Source organism: Anabrus simplex, chromosome 5, assembly GCF_040414725.1.
Source record: "Anabrus simplex isolate iqAnaSimp1 chromosome 5, ASM4041472v1, whole genome shotgun sequence".
NCBI lineage: Eukaryota > Metazoa > Arthropoda > Insecta > Orthoptera > Tettigoniidae > Anabrus > Anabrus simplex.
In genome coordinates, this window is record NC_090269.1 from 415,573,652 (window position 1) to 415,595,679 (window position 22,028).

Genomic DNA, 22,028 nt, shown 5'->3' on the forward strand with positions numbered 1-22,028 from the left:
TATTCCAGAAAAGAAAGCTTTTCCGCCTGTAACGAATGGCTACTGAGAAGATAGTGTCCTGCTAGTCAAGTTGTTTTATCAGAATGCCAGCAATAGCAACGCCTTAATGTGTGGAATATCACCGACAAAAACAGTCGTTCTTTTTTTTTATGATTTTTTTTTAGTTTGGTTTACTTCGCACCGTGAGTTTGCCCTTCAGGTTTTGGCCCGCATGGAACTGGATAACATATGACCGGGGAATATTCTGTGCACTGTCTAGGCGAAGGTTACTCTCGACGGTGCAGTGAATACGCAGAACCACGGTTACTAGACTGGACGGTAGGGGTCATCAGTTGGATGCACAGTAGCTAGCCACGCCTCCTGACGTCACGGGGTCCCCAAGTTCGCGCTGTTAGTTTATTGATGGTGTTTACTTTCGCAAAAGTGTAAGAGTTTAATTTTTCCGTCTTGTGCCATGGTGTGTTGTGCTGTGCCAGTTGCTGTGACCACGATAGTCACCAGAAGGACTTAGACATTAAATTTCATCGTTTTCCAAAGAACAGTGACATTAAATTAAAGTGTATTAATGCCTCCAAACGGGCTGACTCGTTTACTGTTAAGAATGCTCGTGTGTGCTCTGTAAACTTCGACGACTCGGACTACATGAGGGACTTGAAGAGTGAGTTATTAAACCTTCCAATTAGACGTGATTTAAAGCCTGACGCAGTACCAGATTTAAATTTGCCACTGAGTAGTAATGATCAGTCCTGTAAAGATCGTGAAATAAGGGCACAAAAGTGAAATCATCGTAAGAAGATACGGCAAATTTTACAGTCGCAGGCAACAATTGTAGCAGAAAATACTAATAATGCAATCTTGAGGATAGGAAATAAGAAAATCGAACCGTAAATAGTTTATTACTAAAAAGATTATTTAGTACTGAGAAAGCTATTGGAATAGTTCGTGTTAAACACACTGTTACTATGTTCTGAATAGTACTGAAATAAATTACAACAATTATATACACATAAATGGAAATTATATTTGAAAAAATTGAAAAATATTAAGCAAGTGGTTAAATAAAAACAAGTAAATAATTAACAAAAACCCACAATTACAATGGGTCGTGCCCACTGCAAGCCCGGCAGTGAGGGCCAGATGACGTCTCCAGCCAAAGCGAACCTGCGCGTGACCCCTACCGTCTAGTCTAGTAACCGTGCGCAGAACTGTCGTGTATGGGATTCGATTCATCCACATGTTGCTCAGCAACACACATCTCACTCAGCTTACGTAAATGTTCTTCTTCAGTTAGGTTTTGATAGAAGTGTAGGTGGTATGTGTATAAAGGAAAGGGTGATAGACATAAAGCTGAAAATTACCTGATAGGGCGGATCATGAGAGAATACTGGAAAAATATGAATGCAATTGGACTAAACAAGAAAATGATTGAATGGGTTGCTATATTCCCAGAAAATAGAACTCAGAGAATTAGAGGAAGCGAAGCTTTATCAGACCCTGTAATTATTAAGAGGGAAATTACTCAATGCAGTATTATTGGACCTTTATGTTTATGATTATTGTTTTAAGAGGAAGTACAACTAGGCAACCATCCTCTATATAACACTAATCAGAGAGAAAGAAATGGAAGGGGTCCGACTCTTCGAAAAATTAAGGTATCGGCCAAAGGGAGACAAGGGCCACGAAGGGCGTGAAAATGAAAGACTCCCTAGCCCTCGCAAACCTAATAGCGTCGGGGTCGGAAAAGAAGAAGAGTTGACCAAGGGAGATCGGATAGGATAGATGAAAGTGAGGAGCCTGGCACAAGTAAGTGGAAGCAACGCCAGGACTCATCTGAGGGTTCCGTGGTCGCCAACCCACGCTCCGAAGTTCAGAGCCCCTGGGGGTGTGGAATTAGAGATAAGGCTTTCGCGGATGACATTATACTTTATAAAGTAACTAGATGTTACCCACGGCTTCGCTCGCGAGCATTTGATAAATTGATAAAAATTAGTTGTTCCTCGGTACTTCACTAAGACATTATCTGAAAATCCCTAATGTATAAAAATTCACCGAAAAATTGCATTTCATTTACCCCAGAACCTCTTTGTAAACCACGTTTGTAGCATTGCTTTATGGGGGCTAAGATGACCAGACTACTGGCAGAGCTAAATCTGCAACTTGCGAAATGGAACTCAACATGTGAGAAACAGTCCTCTTTTAAGTCGATAAAGGGGGTTTCTTTATTTATAAAGGGGATTCCAAATACCAATTTTCACGTCGGTAACATTTTAAGTTTATGAGATATATTGCAGATATACTCATTTAAAAAACTGCTCCACTCCTTGGCTGAGTGATCAACGTTGAGGCCTTCGGTTCACAGGGGTCCGGTCCGATTCTGGGCTGTATTTGGGATTTTAATCGCGTGTGATTAATTCATCTGGCTCGGGGACAGGTTGTTTGTGTTTGTCCCAACACTCTGCTCTTCATATTCACTCAACACACCGCATTACCAAGCACAACGGGAACATGCAATAGTAATTGCATCCCTACACGCGGGGCTGGCGTCATGAAGGACAACCAGCCGTAAAACAGGGTCAAATACACATACATACATACATACATACATACATACATACATACATACATACATACATATATATATGTGTGACCAGTCCGTATCCGTGACCCCGCAGGTGTGGGAAAAGCGGTAGAAGAAGAAAACTCTAATTTTAAAAATTCACCTGCTTTTTCATTATTTCACCTCCTTAAGTGGATTTTCAAAGAAAAGTGTGTTCACTTACTTTAAAAGGAGATTCCAAATACCAGTTTTCATGTCTGTAACAGGTTAGATTTTTTGATATATTGTAGATAATCTCGCTGCTGTAGAATGCTGGAGCTGACGTTGCCATGTTTACGGCAGTTTTCTTTATCTGATTCCTAGAGCAGGGGTAGTGTGGTGCCAATATCTCCATAACGGATGGGTTTAGGGACTTAAAACATGGGTTTTCGGGCCTGTAGGGCTTACCGAGATTTTTTCTTTAGGTCAAGGGGCTTAAAATGAACTTTGTCTCGTCCTTGTACAACAAATTCCATAATTTGTCTACATTAGCCTAGCATTGTTAAATCTCCCCCGTGGCCCCCATCGAATTGTTCTGAAAATAAACAAACATCCCATGTCCCTCAGGGATAATAAATTAGTAAAATCATTTTTAGAATCGGTCAAGTAATTCCTGAGATTAGCCATTACATACAAACAAACTTTACCTCTTCATATATTAGCATAGGTAATTTAGTTACAAGATTGTGAGCAACTGCAAAGTGACCTTGATAATGTTGTGAGATGGACAGTAGGCAATGGTATGATGATAAACGGGGTTAAAAGTCAGGTTGTGAGTTTCACAAATAGGAAAAGTCCTCTCAGTTTTAATTACTGCGTTGATGGGATGAAAGTTCCCTTTGGGGATCATTGTAAATACCTAAGTATTAATATAAGGAAAGATCTTCATTGGGGTAATCACATAAATATGATTGTAAATAAAGGGTACAGATCTCTGCACATGGTTATGACAGTATTTAGGGGTTGTAGTAATGATGTAAAGGAGAGGGCTAATTCTCTGGTAACATCCCAAATAGAGTACAGTTCGGTGTATGAGACCCTCACCAGGATGACTTGATTCGTGAACTGGAAAAAATCCAAAGAATCGCAGCTCGATTTGTTCTGGATGATTTCTGACAAAAGAGTAACGTTATAAAAATTTTGCAAAGTTTGGGCTGGAAGACTTGCGAGAAAGGAGAAGAGCTGATCGGCTATGTGGTATGTTTCAAGGTGTCAGGGGAGATGGCGTGGAATGACATTAGTAGACTAATAAGTTTTAGTGGTGTCTTTAAAAGAAGGAAAGATCACAATATGAAGATAAAGTTGGAATTCAAGAGGACAAATTGCGACAAATATTCGTTCATATGAAGGGGAATCAGGGATTGGAATAACTTAGAGGGAGATGTTCAATAAATTTGCAATTTCTTTGCAATCATTTAAGAAAAGGCTCGGAAAACAACAGACAGTGAATCTACCACCTGGCGACTGCCCTAAATACAGATCAGCAATGATTGATTGGCAGACCAAGGTATGAATATGATAATCAGATTAGAATGGACGTTGGATGCAGTAGTTACGTAGAAATGGAGAGGTTAGCACAGAATAGGGTGGCATTGAAAGCTCCACCCAAGCAGTGTAGAATAGATTGATAACCCTAACAACAACACGACTGATACAAACTTCCTTCCCTGCCATTACATACTCTGGTTATTAAAGAATCACACAGATGAGTAGAAAACATTTAACTTTCTTCATACGGCTCCCCATTTCAATGTGGAATAACAAATGTATTCCCTGGAGCCTTAAATAAATCAGCAAGAAATCAATTACCGTCGACAAATTCGTTTACGGAAAGCGTATTGGGGATAATGTACGACTTAGTGCTCTCCTGTAAGTAATGCCAGCTCATTCCTGCACCCTACGAGGGAACTAGAACCTGAGAAGACATTTATTTGAGAAACCAGACAGTAAATTAGCTATTCTGCCATTACTCTCTCCAACATTTTACCAGTCTAAATGAAAAATTACATGTTTTAGTGCGAAGAACAATTGTGACAGAATTCATAGGAATACCTAGATTAACTTAGTCGGGTATTTTAAAGCAGCGGTCGCAAAATCTGGTCTCTTGAGAAACGCTCCCCAACGTAGATAAGGGGAAGTAAGACGTACGCTTGCGTGCAGTAAATCTAGTCCATGCCCGCAGATCGCATTGGCTGTATTTATTTCATTTCTCTAAGATTGTACATTTACCTACCGGGTGAGTTAGGGGCGTGCAGCTGTGAGCTTGCGTCCGGGAGATAGTGGGTTCTAATCCCACTGTCGGCAGCCCTGACGATGGTTTTCTGCGGTTTCCCATTTTCACACCAGGCAAATGCTGGGACTGTAAGCTAATTGAGGCCACGGTCGCTTCCTTCCCATTCCTAGGCCTTTACAATCCCATCGTCGCCATAAAACCTGTCTGCTTCCGTGCGACGTAAAGCAAATTAAAAAATATAATAACAATAATAATAATAATAATAATAATAATAATAATAATAATAATAATAATAATGAAAAAGTGAAATGGCGTATGGCTTTTAGTGCCGGGAATGTCCAAGGACAAGTTCGGCTCGCCAGATACAGGTATTTTGAGTTGACTCTTGTAGGCGACCTGCACGTCGTGATGAGGATGAAATTATGATGAAGACGACACATACACCCAGCCCCCGTGCCAGCGAAATTAATCAATTATGGTTAAAATTTCCGACCCTGCCGGGAATCGGACTCCGGACCCCTGTGACCAAAGGCCAGCACGCTAACCATTTAGCCATGGAGCCGGACATAATAATAATAATAATAATAATAATAATAATAATAATAATAATAATAATAATAATAATAATAATAATATATTTACTTAAAACCTGACTCTCAGAGCCCTTGATGCAGACTGGCTCGAAATAAATGCGGATGGCGCAAGATCCTCGAAGGGCAATGGCAATGCAAGCGACCGCTGCTGAGCCCGAAGGTTACGAGGTGACGTGTGGTCAGAACGACGAATCCTCTCGGCCATTATTCTTGGCTTCCTTGACCTGGGCCGTTATCTCACCATCAGATAGCTCCTCAATAATTGTTATCACGTAGAATGAGTGAACCTCGAACCAGCGCCCAGATCCAGGTAAAAACCCTGTTATGGCCGGGAATCGAACCAGGTTTTCCGAGTAAGAGGCAAGCAAGTAAATTGAGCCAGTGTAACGTGGTATTCCGAAACGGTTATCCATCCGTTTACTAACCACGCCAATGTTGCTTAACTGCGGTGATCGGATGAGAACCGGTGTATTCAACATGGTATGGCCGTTGGCAAGCAAGCAATGAATGATGTCAAATTCTATGCACAGTGATGAGTCAATCAGAAATTGCTCTAACTGGAGGAAATAATCAGTGCTAGGCCGGATTTATTTATTTATTTATTTATTTATTTATTTATTTATTTATTTATTTATTTATTTATTTATTTATTTATTTATTTATTTATTTATTTATTTATTTATTTATTTGCCGCCCAGGGCTGTTTTCCCTCGGACCAGCAAGGGATCCAACCTCTACCACCTCAAGGGCAGTGTCCTGGATTGTGAGACTTTGGGACGGGTGGATATAAGTGGGAAGGAGAACCAGTACCTCACCCAGGCGACCTCACCTGCTATGCTGAACAGGGGCTTTGTGGGGGGGAGATGTTAAAATGGGAAGATATAGGCAAGGAAGAGAGAAGGAAGTGACCGTGGCCTTAATGTTGGTACCATCCCGGTATTTGCCTCGAGAAGTAGGAAACCACGGAAAACCACTTTGGAGATGGCTGAGGAGGTAATCAAACCCCCCTACTCAGTTGACCTCCCGAGGCTGAGTGGACCCCGTTCCAGCCCTGGTACCCCTTTTCAAATTTCGTGGCAGAGCCTGGAATCGAACCCGGGCCACCGGGAGGGGCAGCTAATCACACTAACCACTACGCCAAAGAGGTGGAAAATTTATTTATTTATTTATTTATTTATTTATTTATTTATTTATTTATTTATTTATTTATTTATTTATTTATTTATTTATTTATTTATTTATTTATTTGTCGTACGGCGTTTAATACCAGGAGTGTCCGGGGATATGTTCGGCTCACCTGTCTTTTTATCGGCTGGCCATTGGCAATGTGGGATGATGATGATGATGATGATGATGATGATGATGACGGTGATGATGACGATGATGATGATGATGATGATAATGAGAAAGGGCGAAAGTCGGTGTCGGCACGTAGCCTACTCCGGTCGAGTAACACCTACAGGTCTGCTCAAGGCTTAACGTCTCCATCCGACGGACGAATCACCACCAACAGCGTCATATGCCATCACTCCACATGGACACTGTGGATAGGTTTGGAATAGAATCCATGCATCTGGCACGCAATCTAGTGTTTAGAAATAATTATTGTATACTACTACTTCTCCTACTCTGACGAGCCGACATTCTGATGGTTAGAAGCATTATTTTTTCAAATTAATTTAGGTACGATTTCGCGAAAAGGAAACAGTTTTTCACGTCATTTCGCGAAATAGGTTTTGACCCATCGCTGTAATAATTTACTATAATCGTTTATTTACAATCCCATTCTTGCGATTTGTGAATATTTATATGAAATACAATATTGATAATAATCCATTATTGCTTATGTATTAATTATCAGGACTTTAATATAGATCTAATCAAGATTACATAACAAATTACCCTTTCACCCTATATGGTCGTAGTTTTAACCCTATATCGCCATGTAATTAAAGGATTTCCTAGAATATTAAAAACCGAGCTCGATAGCTGCAGTCGCTTAAGTGCGGCCAGTATCCAGTATTCGGGAGATAGTGGGTTCGAACCCCACTGCCGGCAGCCCTGAAGATTTTTTCCGTGGTTTCCGATTTTCACACCTTAATTAAGGCCACGGCCGCTTTCTTCCTAGTCCTAGCCTTTTCCTGTCCCATCGTCGCCGTAAGACCTATCTGTGTCGGTGCGACGTAAAGCCAATAACAAAAAAATATTAAAAGCCGGCTGAGTGGCTCAGAGGGTTGAGGCGCTGGCCTTCCGACCCCAACTTGGCAGGATCGATCGTGGCTCAGTCCGGTGGTATTTGAAGGTGCTGAAATACGTCAGCCTCGTGTCGGTAGATTTACTGGCACGTATAAGAACCCCTGCAGGACAAAATTCTGGCACCCCGACGTCTCCGGAAACCGTAAAGGTAGTTAGTGGGACGTAAAGCCAATAACATTATTATTACAGGATATTAAAACTTCAGGTATTTCTGTCGAACTGAGATATCCTTTTTCTGCCTTCCATTTCTCTTCACACAAATTCGAGCTCCTTATTTTCCATGAATTTCGCTGCAGGTTCGCACTTATCGCAAAATAAGTATATTTCGCTTTAGGCTGGCCTTATCGGTTTAATTCGCCGTACTTCGCGGAAATGAAATCAGTAATTTCTTAACCAGAATCATATGATTCGTTAAGATATTTCAAAATCGCTTCAAAATAATTTTTTGTCGCTGTTATCGTTAATGCGAAAAAGTCATGCCTCTACAGATGGTGATTTTTTTTCCCAATGAGACTCGAACCAGCTAACCACTGTGTCCGAGCATATAGACTTGGTGGCTTAACCGTCATGCCTACCTACAAGGTTACTTTTTCTTGCTAGTGCCTTTACGTCGCACTGACACAGATAGGTCTTATGGCGACGATGGGATAGGAAAGGATTAGGAGTTGGAAGGAAGCGGCCCTGGTCTTAATTAAGGTACAATCCCAGCATTTGCCTGGTGTGAAAATGGGAAACCACGGAAAACCATCTTCAGGGCTGCCGATAGTGGGATTCGAATCCACTATCTCCCGGATGCAAGCTCACAGCCGCGCGCCTCTAACCGCACGACCAACTCGCCCGGTAAGACAGTTATTAGAGGCTTGACGATATATTTAGAGGGTGGGGTATATGATACCCTCCATTGATCTTGTGGGGCAGGTAAGTAACTTGAAATCGTGTTGCTAGAAGCAACAAGAGCGAGGGGAAGATGACAGTGGAGAGAGTGTGGCTGTGAGCCATTCATTATAATCATAAATTTTGTTATCTTTATAGGACAGATTGCTTACTCGTAGGTGTACAACATACCCGTCCTCGGTCAATCAATTCTCTTAGCTTCGTAGAGCAATCATCAGCGGACACAAGTCGTTACTCAGCGCTGTCTGAAGATTGAGTCTGCAATTTGTATCATACAAAATCTTTACTGTAACCAGCAAGCCACAGTCAAGATTGGACGACAAGTACTTCAGAGATAAGTATCAATCTCAGTGGCTTAACATATCGTCTAAACATCAAATCAATACACAGAAAACAAGTTCATGGTATTTAGTAGAAGCAAGCAAGAAGGTGTCTCCATTTCATTAACTAATCTAAACATTGAAGGAGGAAATCAGTTCACATATCATGGATACACAATAACAGACAATCTGGACCGTGAAAAAGAGATCAGACTCCTTATTCAGATTTCCATATCATGTTTCCAAAAGAAGAGGTCATTATTTTTATCTAAACCTCAAACGTTGGTCAGTAGTGCTTTATGAAGTAAAGATCGAGACTGTCAAAGCTTCCTCCTTGATCACATTAAGGGCTTTGAAATGTGGTTACATAGGAGAATGCTCAGAATAGCCTCGACAGATATTGTAACAAGTATTAATGAGAGCATGAGCTGGCAAACATCATCAAAGCCAGGAAAACAGCTTATTAGGCCATGTTCTACGAGGTAGAAAGTACGGGCTTCTACACCTGAAATTGAAAGGGAAGACAGAAGGCAAGTGATGAGCTGGTCATGGCTCCAAAGGATCAAAGACTAGAATTGCGTCAACAACACCGAACATTCTTTAACTAAGGGAAAGAGTACTTTCTCCAGGGTGATAGCCAGCGTCTGGGGGCCTGGATATGACATTTGAAGAAGGAGTCATTAATTTATTTTATTGGCTTTACGTCCAACTAACTACTTTTATGGTTTGCGGAGACGCTGAGGTGCCAGAATTTTGTTTCTCAGGAGTTCTTTTACTTGCCAGTAAATCTACTGACACGAGACTGACGTATTTGAGCACTCAAAAATACCACCGAACTGAGCCTGGATCGAACCTGCCAACTTTGTGTCAGAAGGCTAGCGCCTCAACCGTCTGAGCCACTCAGCCCAGCTTGTTATGCATAGAGTACTAATGGTAGACATGATGGTCACAACAGAGGCCTGCATAACATCTCTGAAGACACAATACCACGTATCTGACAACGCTCTTCCCATCGGCTTACGTGGCTTAAACCGCTGATGATATCCACAAACGACATGCGTTAAAACTATCGGGTGTAAAATGTTATAAGGGAAATTCCGTTATATAACATGAATATAAAGAGGTTGTCAACTAGTTAGAGTATTCCACGTCTTAACACCTGCGAACCAAATTAGTTTGCGAATCCCTTTTGTTAAACAATGATGGAGACAAAATCATTACTTCTATGCAAGTGGAGATGAGCACAAAAGCTAATATTAATAAAATGCAAATAATAACCTTCCCAGTTATATAATTTTGCAAATATAATAAATAATTTGTCATTGTTCCGACTCGTTGGCTGAACGGTCAGCGTACTGGCCTTCGGTTCAGAGGGTCCCGGGTTCGATTCCCGGCCGGGTCGGGGATTTTAATCGTCTCTGATTAATTCTTCTAGCCCGGGGACTGGGTGTTTGTGTTTGTCCCAACACTTTCCTCTTCATATTCACACAACACACTACACTACCAACCACCACAGAAACACGCAATAGTGATTACATCCCTTCATATAGGGTTGGCGTCAGGAAGGGCATCCGGCCGTAAAACAGGGCCAAATCCACATGTGCGACACAGTTCGCACCCGCGACCCCACAGGTGTGGGATAAGCGGTAGAAAAAGAAGAAAGAAGAAAGAATAAATAATTTGTCATTGAATGACAAGTAACCACACACAAACAAATATAATTGCGTATATTTAATATTAGTGAACATTTGGACCTCCCTGCAATCTTCGTCTGACCTCTCACAGTCAAGGTTTACCAACGTTTATTCTAATCTATTTAACTGAAATAGCTATAACTGAAAACAATCCAAAGGAAATGAACTCGATTTGTTCTGGGTTATTTCCGACAAAATAATAGCGTTACGAAAGCGTTGTAAAGTTTGGGCTGGGAAGACTTGGGAGAAGAGAGACGAGCTGCTCCACGAAGTGGTTATGTTCCGAGCTGTCAGTGCAGAAACGGAGATAAAGTTGGAATTGAAGGAAATAAAGTGGGCAAATATTCGTTTATAGGAACAGGAGTTAGAGATTCGAGTTATTTACCAAGGGAGATGTGCAATAAATTTCCAAATTATTTTCAATTATTTAAGAAATGACTCGGTAGACAACAGGTAGGGTATCTGCCACCTGAGCGAATGCCCTAAATGCATATCAGTGGTGATTTATTGAGCTAAACCTGAAACGCCTTCTTATTCCAACTATTGGTTCTTTCCTCAAAAGTGAAAAGCACACAATCTGGCAAATCCAGATGAAAGTGGTTGGAGGCAGGAGTAAAAGCTAGTTTACCATTAATAAACTAATTAATACAGCTAAACTTACATAAATCGAACATATATAACGAGAATTTTCGTTATCTCGAAGTATTTTTCGTTTTCTAACGGAATGTTGTCGATATAACGGAGAATATTTCATGCTCAGGTGTAAAACACAAACTTATGGGGAACATGATGTTTATGAGTACACACTATCCCCACATTCAATTAGTTCCTGCAGTAGAAACCTGAACTTTAGTCATCTGCTTATATGGATTCTCTCAATTTTAAAGTGTAGTGCTTGACTAGCCACTTGCCACAGCATCTCAACGATACTGCACTTAGGAAGCTTGAGTAGCCGCATAACACGACAGCTTAAGTCTTACTTTAGGCTACTTTGTAATCGTCAACAAGGTATTTACAGTACTGCGTGATGTGTAAGGTCTGATGGGCTAGATCACTCAAGCACTGACTATATTTCGCATGTTTCCTCAAGGACGGTCATCAGCTGGAGAGGATGTGCTTAGTGCTGGTAAGACGGTAGACAGGACAGTGTTACAGAGAAAACGCCACAGAAAATTGAGGCTGAATTTGTAAGTATCCTAATATGAGAATGATCCTTATTAAGGCATAATGTTTTAAATACACTAACTTTATGTAATATGTCTTAAATTATTACAATTTTAGATTTAGGAAAAGAGATAAAAGCACTGGTGACAAAAATGAGGATGTTCATAACGTTTCAGTTCATTTTCTTCTTCGTAGAGCCAATATGTAATGGTGTGTGAATATGGAGAGGAGTATTGTGTCAAACATATAGGCCTACACCCAGTCCCCGAGCTGACAGAATTAACTAGATGAGGCTAAAATATCTGGGGCGGCCGGAAATCGAACCCGGGGCCATTAGAAACAAAGGGTACTACGCCGCAAATTCAGCCAAGGAGCCTATTTCTTTATATTATTGAGTTAACAAACCTAAGGAGCCCGAATACTTAACTGAATTCTCAGCGTTGAGGTAATCATTTCAAAGGGCCCAGGTTCGATTTACGGCCGACTGGAGGATTTTAATCGTGTTTGTTTAATTCTTCTGGTCCAGGGACTGGATGTCTGTGTTTGTGCCAACATTTTCCTCTTCACATTCACACAACGCACACAATAGTGTATACATCCCTCCATATAAGGTTGGCTGGACCAAACCCACATGAGATACAGAATTTACACCCGCGGCCGCAAAGGTGTCGGAAGAAGAAGGATAAGAAGAAGGAAAGGTTAACAAATGTAAGGAAAAGGAACGATTATTCCGCTTTGAAAATGTATCAGATTTTCTACTCGGAATATCGATCTGGGATGTATTTCTGACTGATGTACGGGGCATTACTATTAGTTGTTGGGATCCTTAGGCGTGCGGAAAGGCAAACTACAGGTGACGAACACGCCGCCATTTACTCACGCTATGTTGACAGCGTATTACTATACAATCAGAGAACATTACCAACAGTTAAACACCGTACATCTGACTACACTTCCACACGATGCCTTCTGAACTGAGTGCAGTCACGCGACGGAAGCAGGTCTATTACCCCTTCCTCTCAACGGGATATGGTACGACCCCTCTAGCACGCCTACAGAACGCAGCAACTGAAACATAACTTTATTGTGAGGTGAAGACCTCATCACATCCTCTAAACATCTTGCAATCTGTTGGTAAAAATTGGGACTTTTGGTGTAGCATCAAGAAACTTCCCATCTCATCCTGTTTACTGAGTTCGGAAGACGTGAGTACTTCTACAATATTTATTACGACTTTCAGCTAATATCATATTTGTAGCTTTATTGGCAATGACGTTTTCACACTACTGTGGAATTATCGAAAGTGTTACAATTAAATTAATTACAATATTTGAATAAGTGCATTTTAATTTAATTTGAAGTCTAAATATGAATAGCGTAAGTGAAAGTTGTTCCGCTGTATAAATAATACTTTGATTATTTTCTTAATACGTTTACAGTCCAGGGTTCGTTTTCTCCCTCGGAATCAGCAAGGGATCCCACCTCTTGAATATCAGTATCCTGGAGCGTCAGACTGTGAGTCGGGGATAAAACTAAGAAGGAGGACCAGTACCTCGTCCAGGCTGCCTCACCTCCTATGCTGAAGAGGGTCCTTGTACTTCGATTATAATTATCAAAATGCGTCATACTTCGAATTTTGCCTTAATAATGTGGATTTAGCTATTAGCCCCCTATTTATAAACTAGAGATTGCTGGCTACTTTATGAGCATTTCCTGATAGATAAGGAACCATATTTCATACTGATTGTAAATAACTGACGAGAGGAAGCTACAACTAGGGGTCACCGATTTCGTTCAAACATTCGTTACTTCATATGCAAACAAATATATGTATGAGAGTTTATGGAAATGGTCCCTATTTAACGATATAAAGGTTCTTTAAATATAACAGCCCACACACCTGTTGTCAATTTGGATCCGAGTATCTGTAGTGCCGCTAGACTAGAAACTTTACAGCTTAAAACTATGCTGTATCATAGAGATTAACTATTGTTCCATCTTGATGTACACGTGGCTTCAAAAATCCTCGGTTTTTATTTATTATTTATTACGACCGCCCGCCGCTGTGGTGTAGTGGTTAGTATGATCAGCTGCCATCCCCAAATACCCGAGTTCGATTCCTAGCTCTGCCACGAAATTTGAAAAGTGGTACGAGGAGTGGAAAGGGGTTCACTCGGCCTTGTGAGGTCAACTGAGTATAGGGGGTTTCGATTCCCACCTCATCCATCCTCGAAGTGGTATTCCGTGGTTTCCCATTTTTCCTATAGGCAAATGCCGGGATCGTACCTAACTTAAGGCCATGGCCGTTTCCTTTCTTCCTCCTTGTCTATTCCTTCTAATCTTCCCATACTTCACAAGACCCATGTTCAGCATAGCAGGTGAGGCCTGCTAGCCTCTAGGTATTGGTCCTCCTCACCAGCTGTATCCCCCGACCCAAAGTCTCACGCTCCAGGACACTGCCCTTAAGGCGGTAGAGGTGGGATCCCTCGCCGAGTGCGAGAGAAAAACCAACCCTGGAGGGTAAACGGATTAAGAAAGGAAGAAATATGATTACGACCACTTCTGCGGTTACAATAAGAGCGAACAAGGATTGAACATTCTTACGTTTTAAACACAAATAAATTAGTAGGATATTAAAAAAGTTTGTCGTAATACATATTGTACTTTAATTGCGCATGTCCTAACAATAACTCCAAATAGATAAAGAACAGATTTAAAGTCAACGAAAAAGTCAAAAGAGAGGAAGGAATAGAGAAATAAGGCTCTAACACGCCTCGAACCCACGATGTCCGTGTGCAAGTTAGGTACACTGGCCATTAGCCCAGCTGTGATTCATATATACTCAACACAACAAATAATTGGCCGGCATATTTAATTTTATACATGCTCGAAAGGCGAGGATATTCGTAAACTGTGGATAGTGGGTGCCAAAGAGATGATTCTTGGAATACTATCACCTGCACAGCATGTGCATACTGTTCCGAACAAGAGGATTTTGAATAAAATTCATCTTCTGCGACGACTAGTGCTTTGTGGGGTTGTTTGTACCTACACCCACATCCAAATTGCCAACAGCTAAGCAGGCTATTACGTTTAAATGGCCATTCCCTCGTTAAAACGCTGTCTAAGTGCGGTATTAATAGCTCATATCACGCACTGCCGAGCATGTAGAGATGTATAGCCACTCTAAAATAGAACGGGCATATAGTATTGTGTAAGTCCCTCGGAGGTGTACTTTTCTCAGAAACAACTGAACCTATAGATTTAATATTTGCTATGAGTATTTAAAACGATTTCACGTACCTGTAGGTATAACAATTAAAATGTATAAGTGGTAGCTTATTCAGACTGCCGAAACTAATTTTGAAAAATCAAATTTATAAAGTACCTAAAAATGAAGTATGTATCAACAGAATTATACTTAATTAAAACAGAATGACACGTTGCGTTCTTGAAATAACGCACACCGGCTTCCCACCCTAAGCCGCATACCACCTCCACCCCTAAAAAGATCACAGTCAGTCTTAACTTATGGAAGGAAATTTTAAAATATCCTCACCTCCCTATTCATTGTGACATAACAGCTTCTCCAATTAAGCGACTGAAATCCAGACACCATTCTTGGCGTACTGCAATGAATCTACAGAACACCTCCTTTAATATATCGGACGCCTGAAAAGAACAATGGCAACAGCAATCCTCGTCACCACATCATCACATCATTACGAAACCCTGTTTTTTGTCCAGATGGATTTTTGCTTCCCAGACGGCACTGGAGGACGATAAACCGAATTAGGACCGGCCAAGGTAGATGTGAAGCCACTTTCTGCAAATGGGGGTGGAAGACATCACCGAAATGTGACTGTGGAGAAGAGGAGCAGACGGTAGATGAAATTGCATTTGAGTGTCCTTTGCATGCTTATAGAGTCTCTATAGAAGACTTTACACTGTGTCTCCAGCTGAGCTCTTTTCTGGCCCGCAGCTTTTGATATGGATCTTTAGGTATGAACTTGAGAAGGTTGTTGTACATACTGCATATAATATTCTATTCATCATACGCTAAATAAATAAATACTTAAACCCACATATGTGGGGTCGCGAATGTGAACTGTGTCGCACAGGTGAATTTGGCCCCGTTTTACGACCGGATGCCCTTCAAGGCACCAACCCTGTATGGAGGGATATAATCACTATTGCGTGTTTCTGTGGTTGTGAAGATTAAAGTGTTGGGACCAATACAAATACCCAGTCCCCGAGTCAGAAGTATTAATCAGACGGGATTCAAATTCCTGACCCGATCGGTAATCGAATCCGGGACCCTCTGTACCGAAGGCCTGGACGCAGACCATTCATCCAATGAGTCGGACACAAATATTTGTGTTTATTTCTGTTTAACATGAAATTTGGAAATGTATTTATTGAATCCTTCCGGGGTTGGTTCTCTCCCGGACTCTGGAAGGGAACCCCCCTCCAAGGCCTCAAGGGCAGTGTTCTAGAGCGAGAGATATTTGATGGAGGTTACAACTGGGAAGAAGGGGCAGTACCTCGCCTAAGCGGCCTCACCTGCCTTGTGGGGACGGGAAGATTGGAAAGGATAAGCAACGAAGGGGGAACAAAGCGGCCGTGGACTTTGGTTGGATACCATCACGGCACTTGATTGGAGAAGGTACAGGAAGATGGCTGAGGTGGGAATCGAATCTATTCCACTAAAGTGACGCAGTTCTGATCCTCGTGTCACTCTTCAAATTTCGTGAAAGAGCCGGTAATCGAACCTGGGCGTTTGGGGGTGGCAGCTAATCACACTAACTACTACACCACAGAGTCGGAATGAACTTTCTTAATAATACAATATTACTAGCGCTAGGCATTCTCTTCTAGAGTGGAAGGAAGTGAGAACTTCATCAAGATAAGTTCTAAATATTTTTGAGTGTAATTTGATAGAAACTGATGATGTTCTTTTAAGAACGAATCATGTCTTTCTGTTTTAATTACGTTGTTTCTTTTCAGGTATAATTCCGTTAAAATGGCTCCATGGCTAAATTGTTAGCGTGCTGGCCTTTGGTCACAGGGGTCCCGGGTTCGATTCCCGGCAGGATCGGGAATTTTAACCTTAATTGGTTAATTTCGCTGGCACGGGGGATGGGTATATGTGTCGTCTTCATCATCATTTCATCCTCATCACGAAGCGCAGGTTGCCTACAGGCTTCGAATTGAAAGACTTGCATCTGGCGAGCCGAACTTGTCCTCGGACACTCCCGGCACTAAAAGCCATACGCCATTTCATTCAATTTCATTTCATTTTCCGTTAAAATGTGTTTGTTTCCAGGTAGTTTAACATTTTCTTTATTCAAAATTATTTTCGGCAGAGTGAAGAACCTGACAGTTATAAATTAACTCACTTGAAACTGAGAAGAGACGGATTCAGGTATCGCAAAACATGATCGAGTTTGCTACGCGGTTTGGGTTACGTTACTGTGAGCCTGGATTCAGGATACAGTGGGTTCGAAACCCACTGTCAGTAGCTCTAAAGTTGATTTGCAATTACTTTTTTTTCACACTAGGAAAATGTGTCTCTACCTTAAGACAACAGTCACTTCTTTCCTTCTCTGCCTTTCTTATACCATCGTCGCCATAAAACCGATCTGTGTAGGAACGACATAAAGAAATATAGAAATAAATTCAAATTAAGTCTGATAAAATATTACTACTACTGAAGTCTTTTCATTCCCCCCCCCCTGAAGGGGGAGCCAGGCCTCTTAGATGGTGACCCCGTCTCTCTGGCCAGGAGATTTGTTACTGTGAAAGAGATGTGCGGAGAAGGTGAGAGGGTTGGCGGTCGTGGCCTATGCTAGACATTGCCCCGTCATTCGCTTTAGTGCAGTAGAATGGAAAACGACGGAAAACCATCCTCAGGACAGCCGTAGAGCCACGGTACAGCCGCTGCCTCCCCTCCTCTGTTCGGTTGGTCCGAGTGCACAGCTGTCGAACCAGCCGAAGCCTACTTGGCAACCGCCGAGCATAAAATATTAAATGCGAGAAACCAACAAATCGTGATTGCGCCTGTGAAAACCGCTATGTGTTAATGTTGTGGGAGAAATACTGACCCGCAGCACATGTATGATCAGCAATGAGAAAATGAAATTCCTCAGCCTGTTGCCAGTCATTCGACCGGGTCAGGAATGGAATGAATAAAGCCTCATCCAGCGGTGAGGATAGGAATTGTGCCCGCTTTCGGAGCCTGTCGCACTCCTGTGGAACAATGATTAATCACTGACAGATGAAATGATATTGGAGAGTGTTTCAGGAATGAAAGATGACAAGGAAAACCGGAATACCCGGAGAAAAGCCTGTCCCGCCTCCACTTTGTCCAACATAAATTTACACGAAGTAGCCGGGATTTGAACCACGGAACCCAGCGGTGAGAGGCCAGCGTGCAGCCATCTAAGCCACGGCTCATTGGCAGGTGAATTATCATTTGATAATTACCGAGTGAGTTGACTACGCAGTTTAGATTACGTCACTGTGAGCCTGCTTTCAGGCGATAGCGGATCCGAACCTCACTGTCAGTAGATATATACATTCACATCAGGGAAATGGGGCTATACCTTAAGACCACAGTCACTTACTTCCTTCCTTCCTTCGTTCCTTCTCTGCCTTTCGTAACACATAGTCGCCGTAAGACCGATCTGCGTAGTAGCGACATTAAGTAAAATTTGCTTTCTATATTTAATATAGAAAGAAATTCATAGTGAGTCTCATAAAACATTAAACGCCAGAAACATACAACACTATGAGCTCATTATTTTTTTAGTGACCCCATTTTCTAATTGGCTTTACGTACAGGAAAGTGCTAGGAGTGGGAAGGAAGCGGCCTTGGCCTTAATTAAAGTACAGCCCCAGCATTTGCCTAGTGTGAAAATAGGAAACCAGGTCTGTCGACAGTAGGGTTCAAACCCATTATCTCCCGAATGTTTTTAGTGACCGTGCGTGAGACCGCATAAAGAAACATATCGTGGTAGCGCCTGCGAAAACTGCTATGTGATAATGTTGTGAAAGAAATACTGACCCGCAGTGCATATACCATCAGGAGCGAGTTTCTTTGAAATTATTCGCACAATATTGAACTTTGCGGGTGAAAGTTCTACGCTGAAATATTCCACATGGCTGTTTTCGCAGCTACAACGACGATATAGAATATAGAAGTGCCTTACCACAGAGATGAAGGAAGATAACAAATCCTGGGATACACTTCGACGATAATCCAGGCATTCTATCTACTAACTTCACTGCGTATCACACGAGAGCATTATAACCACAGCAATCACTATCACACTCACGAACGTTTAAATTCTACTCTTCACTACTTTGTAAGTTGTCTCAACGATAACATTAGAAGCTCAACAATTACTAGACAACCGTTTGCACGTATTATTCTAACACTTCAATTTTCTGAGAGTAATATTTCCGTACATTCTGATCATTCCATTGCACCTACATCCTCTCAAGAACGGAACCTCTTAACATCTTACATTTTGTCTCCGCGCGATATTGTTTCCTCGTGACTGACGTATCGGAACTCCGCGCGCGCTGTGTAGACCATACGGTCTGCTAGTCACAGCTCTCCCCCACTAGCTAAGCTAATACGACAACCGCTCGCTGCGAGGCGCTACGTGGCACAAGCACGCTCTTCTGTTTCACGGCAAGTTTATCGCTCCCAGGCTTGAAACACAATGAGCATTATTGCACGACATTCACAGCTACTTCAAAACATAATCGAACGTGGCTATGTCGGGTTCATAGCCGCATGTTTTGACGTAAAGCACATACCGCTTGATAGTTATTATGGGTTCGGAATTTTGTTGTTGAGATTTTATTGCTTAAATTCAAACCTAAATAGGAATAAGGCACCTCTAAATGATGACATACACTCAGAAGTTTTGACCATCTTAGGAGAAACCAGCATAGCGAGGTTATTGCATTTAGTGTGTAAGATGTATCAGACAGGAGAAGTGCCATCCGATTTTATGAAGAATGTTGTTATACCTATTCCCATAAAAGCTGGTGCTGACAAGTGTGAAAACTACCGCACGATCAGTTTAGTATCTCAGCCTGAAAATTCTTAACCCGTGTTATTTACAGAAGAAGGAAAGACAAATGGAAACTGAGTTGAGAGAAGATCAATTTGGCTTCAGAAGAAATGTAGAAACATGTGAAACACAATTCTGACTTTGCGTCTGATCTTAGAAGACCGAATTAAGAAGGACCAGGCCACGTACATGGCATTAGTATATCTAGAAAAGACATTCGATAATGGTGATTGGGTCAATTTATTTGAGATTTTGAAGGCGACCGGGATCAGATGTCGAGAAAGAATTATCATCTACAATCTGTATAAAAATCGGTTTCTAGTAATAAGAATCGAGGGTTTTGAAGAAGCAGCAACGCACATAGGAGTGAGGCAAGGCTGGAGTTTGCCCTCTCCTTTTCATTATTTATAGAGAATAGGTAGTAAAGAAAGTCAAAGAGGAATTTGGAAAGGGAACCACATTACAAGAGGAGGAAATCGAACCTTGAGATTTGCCGACCATATTGTTATTTTAACTGAGACTGCAGGAAATGTGGAGAAATTTCTGAAGCGTGTGTACATATTCTTCGAGAAGGAATACAAGGTGAAAATAAATAAGTCGAACGAAGTCAGGTGATACAGGAATTATTAGAGTACGAAATTAAGTCTCTAAAGAAGTAGATGCATATTGTTTCTTGGATAGTAGAATGACTAACGATGGTAGAAGTAAGGAGGGCATCAGATTTAGACTAGCACAAGCAAGGAAGGCCATTCTTAATAAAAGGAATTTGCTCACTTGGACATTGATATAGGAGTTAGAAAAAAGTTTTTGAAGACTTTCGTCAGGAGCGTGAAGTAAAATATGGATGAAAACTTGCTCAGAAAGAATGAAATATTTTTTTTGAAATGTGGTGTTATAAATGATGGGTAGATCGAATCACGACTGAAGAGGTACAGAACAGAATTGTTGAGGGGAGAACGATTTGACGAATTTTGTCGAGAAGAAGTCATAGAATGATAGGACACAACTTAAGACACCCAGGATTTGTTCAGTTGGGAGGGGTAGACCGAACTGTGAATATGACATGGAGATTAGACGTAGGATGTAGAATTTTAATATTCTAGATCCCCACATCTAGATTGTACGTCATACACACTGCATTCTTATGTTATTTTAGTGTATGTAATGGAAGAAATTGAAGGTTTACAAAAGATCGTACACAAAATGAAACAGCTGATTTTCGAAGGAATATTTATGAATTGGGGCACTATAATAACGCTGTAGCTGTGGCCATTCAATACGAATACAAATGCTGATATTTTTATCTTATCTTATCTTATCTTATCTTATCTTATCTTATCTTATCTTATCTTATCTTATCTTATCTTATCTTATCTTATCTTACCTTATCTTATCTTATCTTATCTTATCTTATCTTATTGTCCGGGAAACGTTTAATGTTAGAAAAACAAAATAATTTCGAATACAATTTCAACACCAGTGGACTGATATAACTCACAAAATTCAAACAAAAATTTGAGTTTCCTTGATATACTACTCTGAGAACAAGTTTTTTCTGACAACAGAATATAACAATGGCGATTTGATAAACAGTGTTTGTACATCACAACTTTAAAGCTTACCCAGCCATACCGTTCATTCAAAATAATAAGCACACTAATTCTGCAAGTCGGAAATAAGACAGAAGGAAATGCACAAAGCAATCAATACATTACACGCAAAAAAAACTTGAACATGAACAGCTCAGATTTTTTAAGACAAAATGTAAACAAACTCACAAAGCAACAGAATACTCTGTAACAAATATTCAAGGGATTCTTTTAAATTTTAATAATGTAGGAAATAAATAAACTAAAGATCCTTGAGTACGATAATTTTACCACTTCCCTCAATCACCACAGATCTGCATTTAGGGCAGTCGATCATGTGTCAGATTCCCTATCTGCTGTTTATCTAGTATTTTCTTAAATCATTGCAAAGAATTCCGCAACTTATTGAACATCTCCCTTGGTTATTTATTCCAATCCCTTATTCTTCTTCCTATAAACGAATATTTGTCCAACTTTAATGTGTGGTCTTTCCTACTTTTAAAAAGAGAACTCAAACGTCTTCGTCTACTAATGCCATTCCACGCGATCTCTCCACTTACACCTCGAAACCTACCACGTAGTCGATCAGCACATCTCCTTTC

At 41.0% G+C, this 22,028-nt stretch overlaps 1 protein-coding gene across 1 annotated transcript in view; it reads right to left on the reverse strand.

The window, feature by feature from the left end:
* Positions 1–19,339, reverse strand: part of LOC136875025 (cell adhesion molecule 2) — a 215,496-nt gene extending 196,157 nt beyond the window's left edge. Inside the window, exon 1 of the mRNA XM_067148745.2 lies at positions 18,962–19,339. Coding sequence (XP_067004846.2) covers positions 18,962–19,019 — 58 coding nt within the window. The 5' untranslated portion in view covers positions 19,020–19,339. The remainder of the gene's footprint in view (positions 1–18,961) is intronic.
* Positions 19,340–22,028: the final 2,689 nt, after the last annotated feature.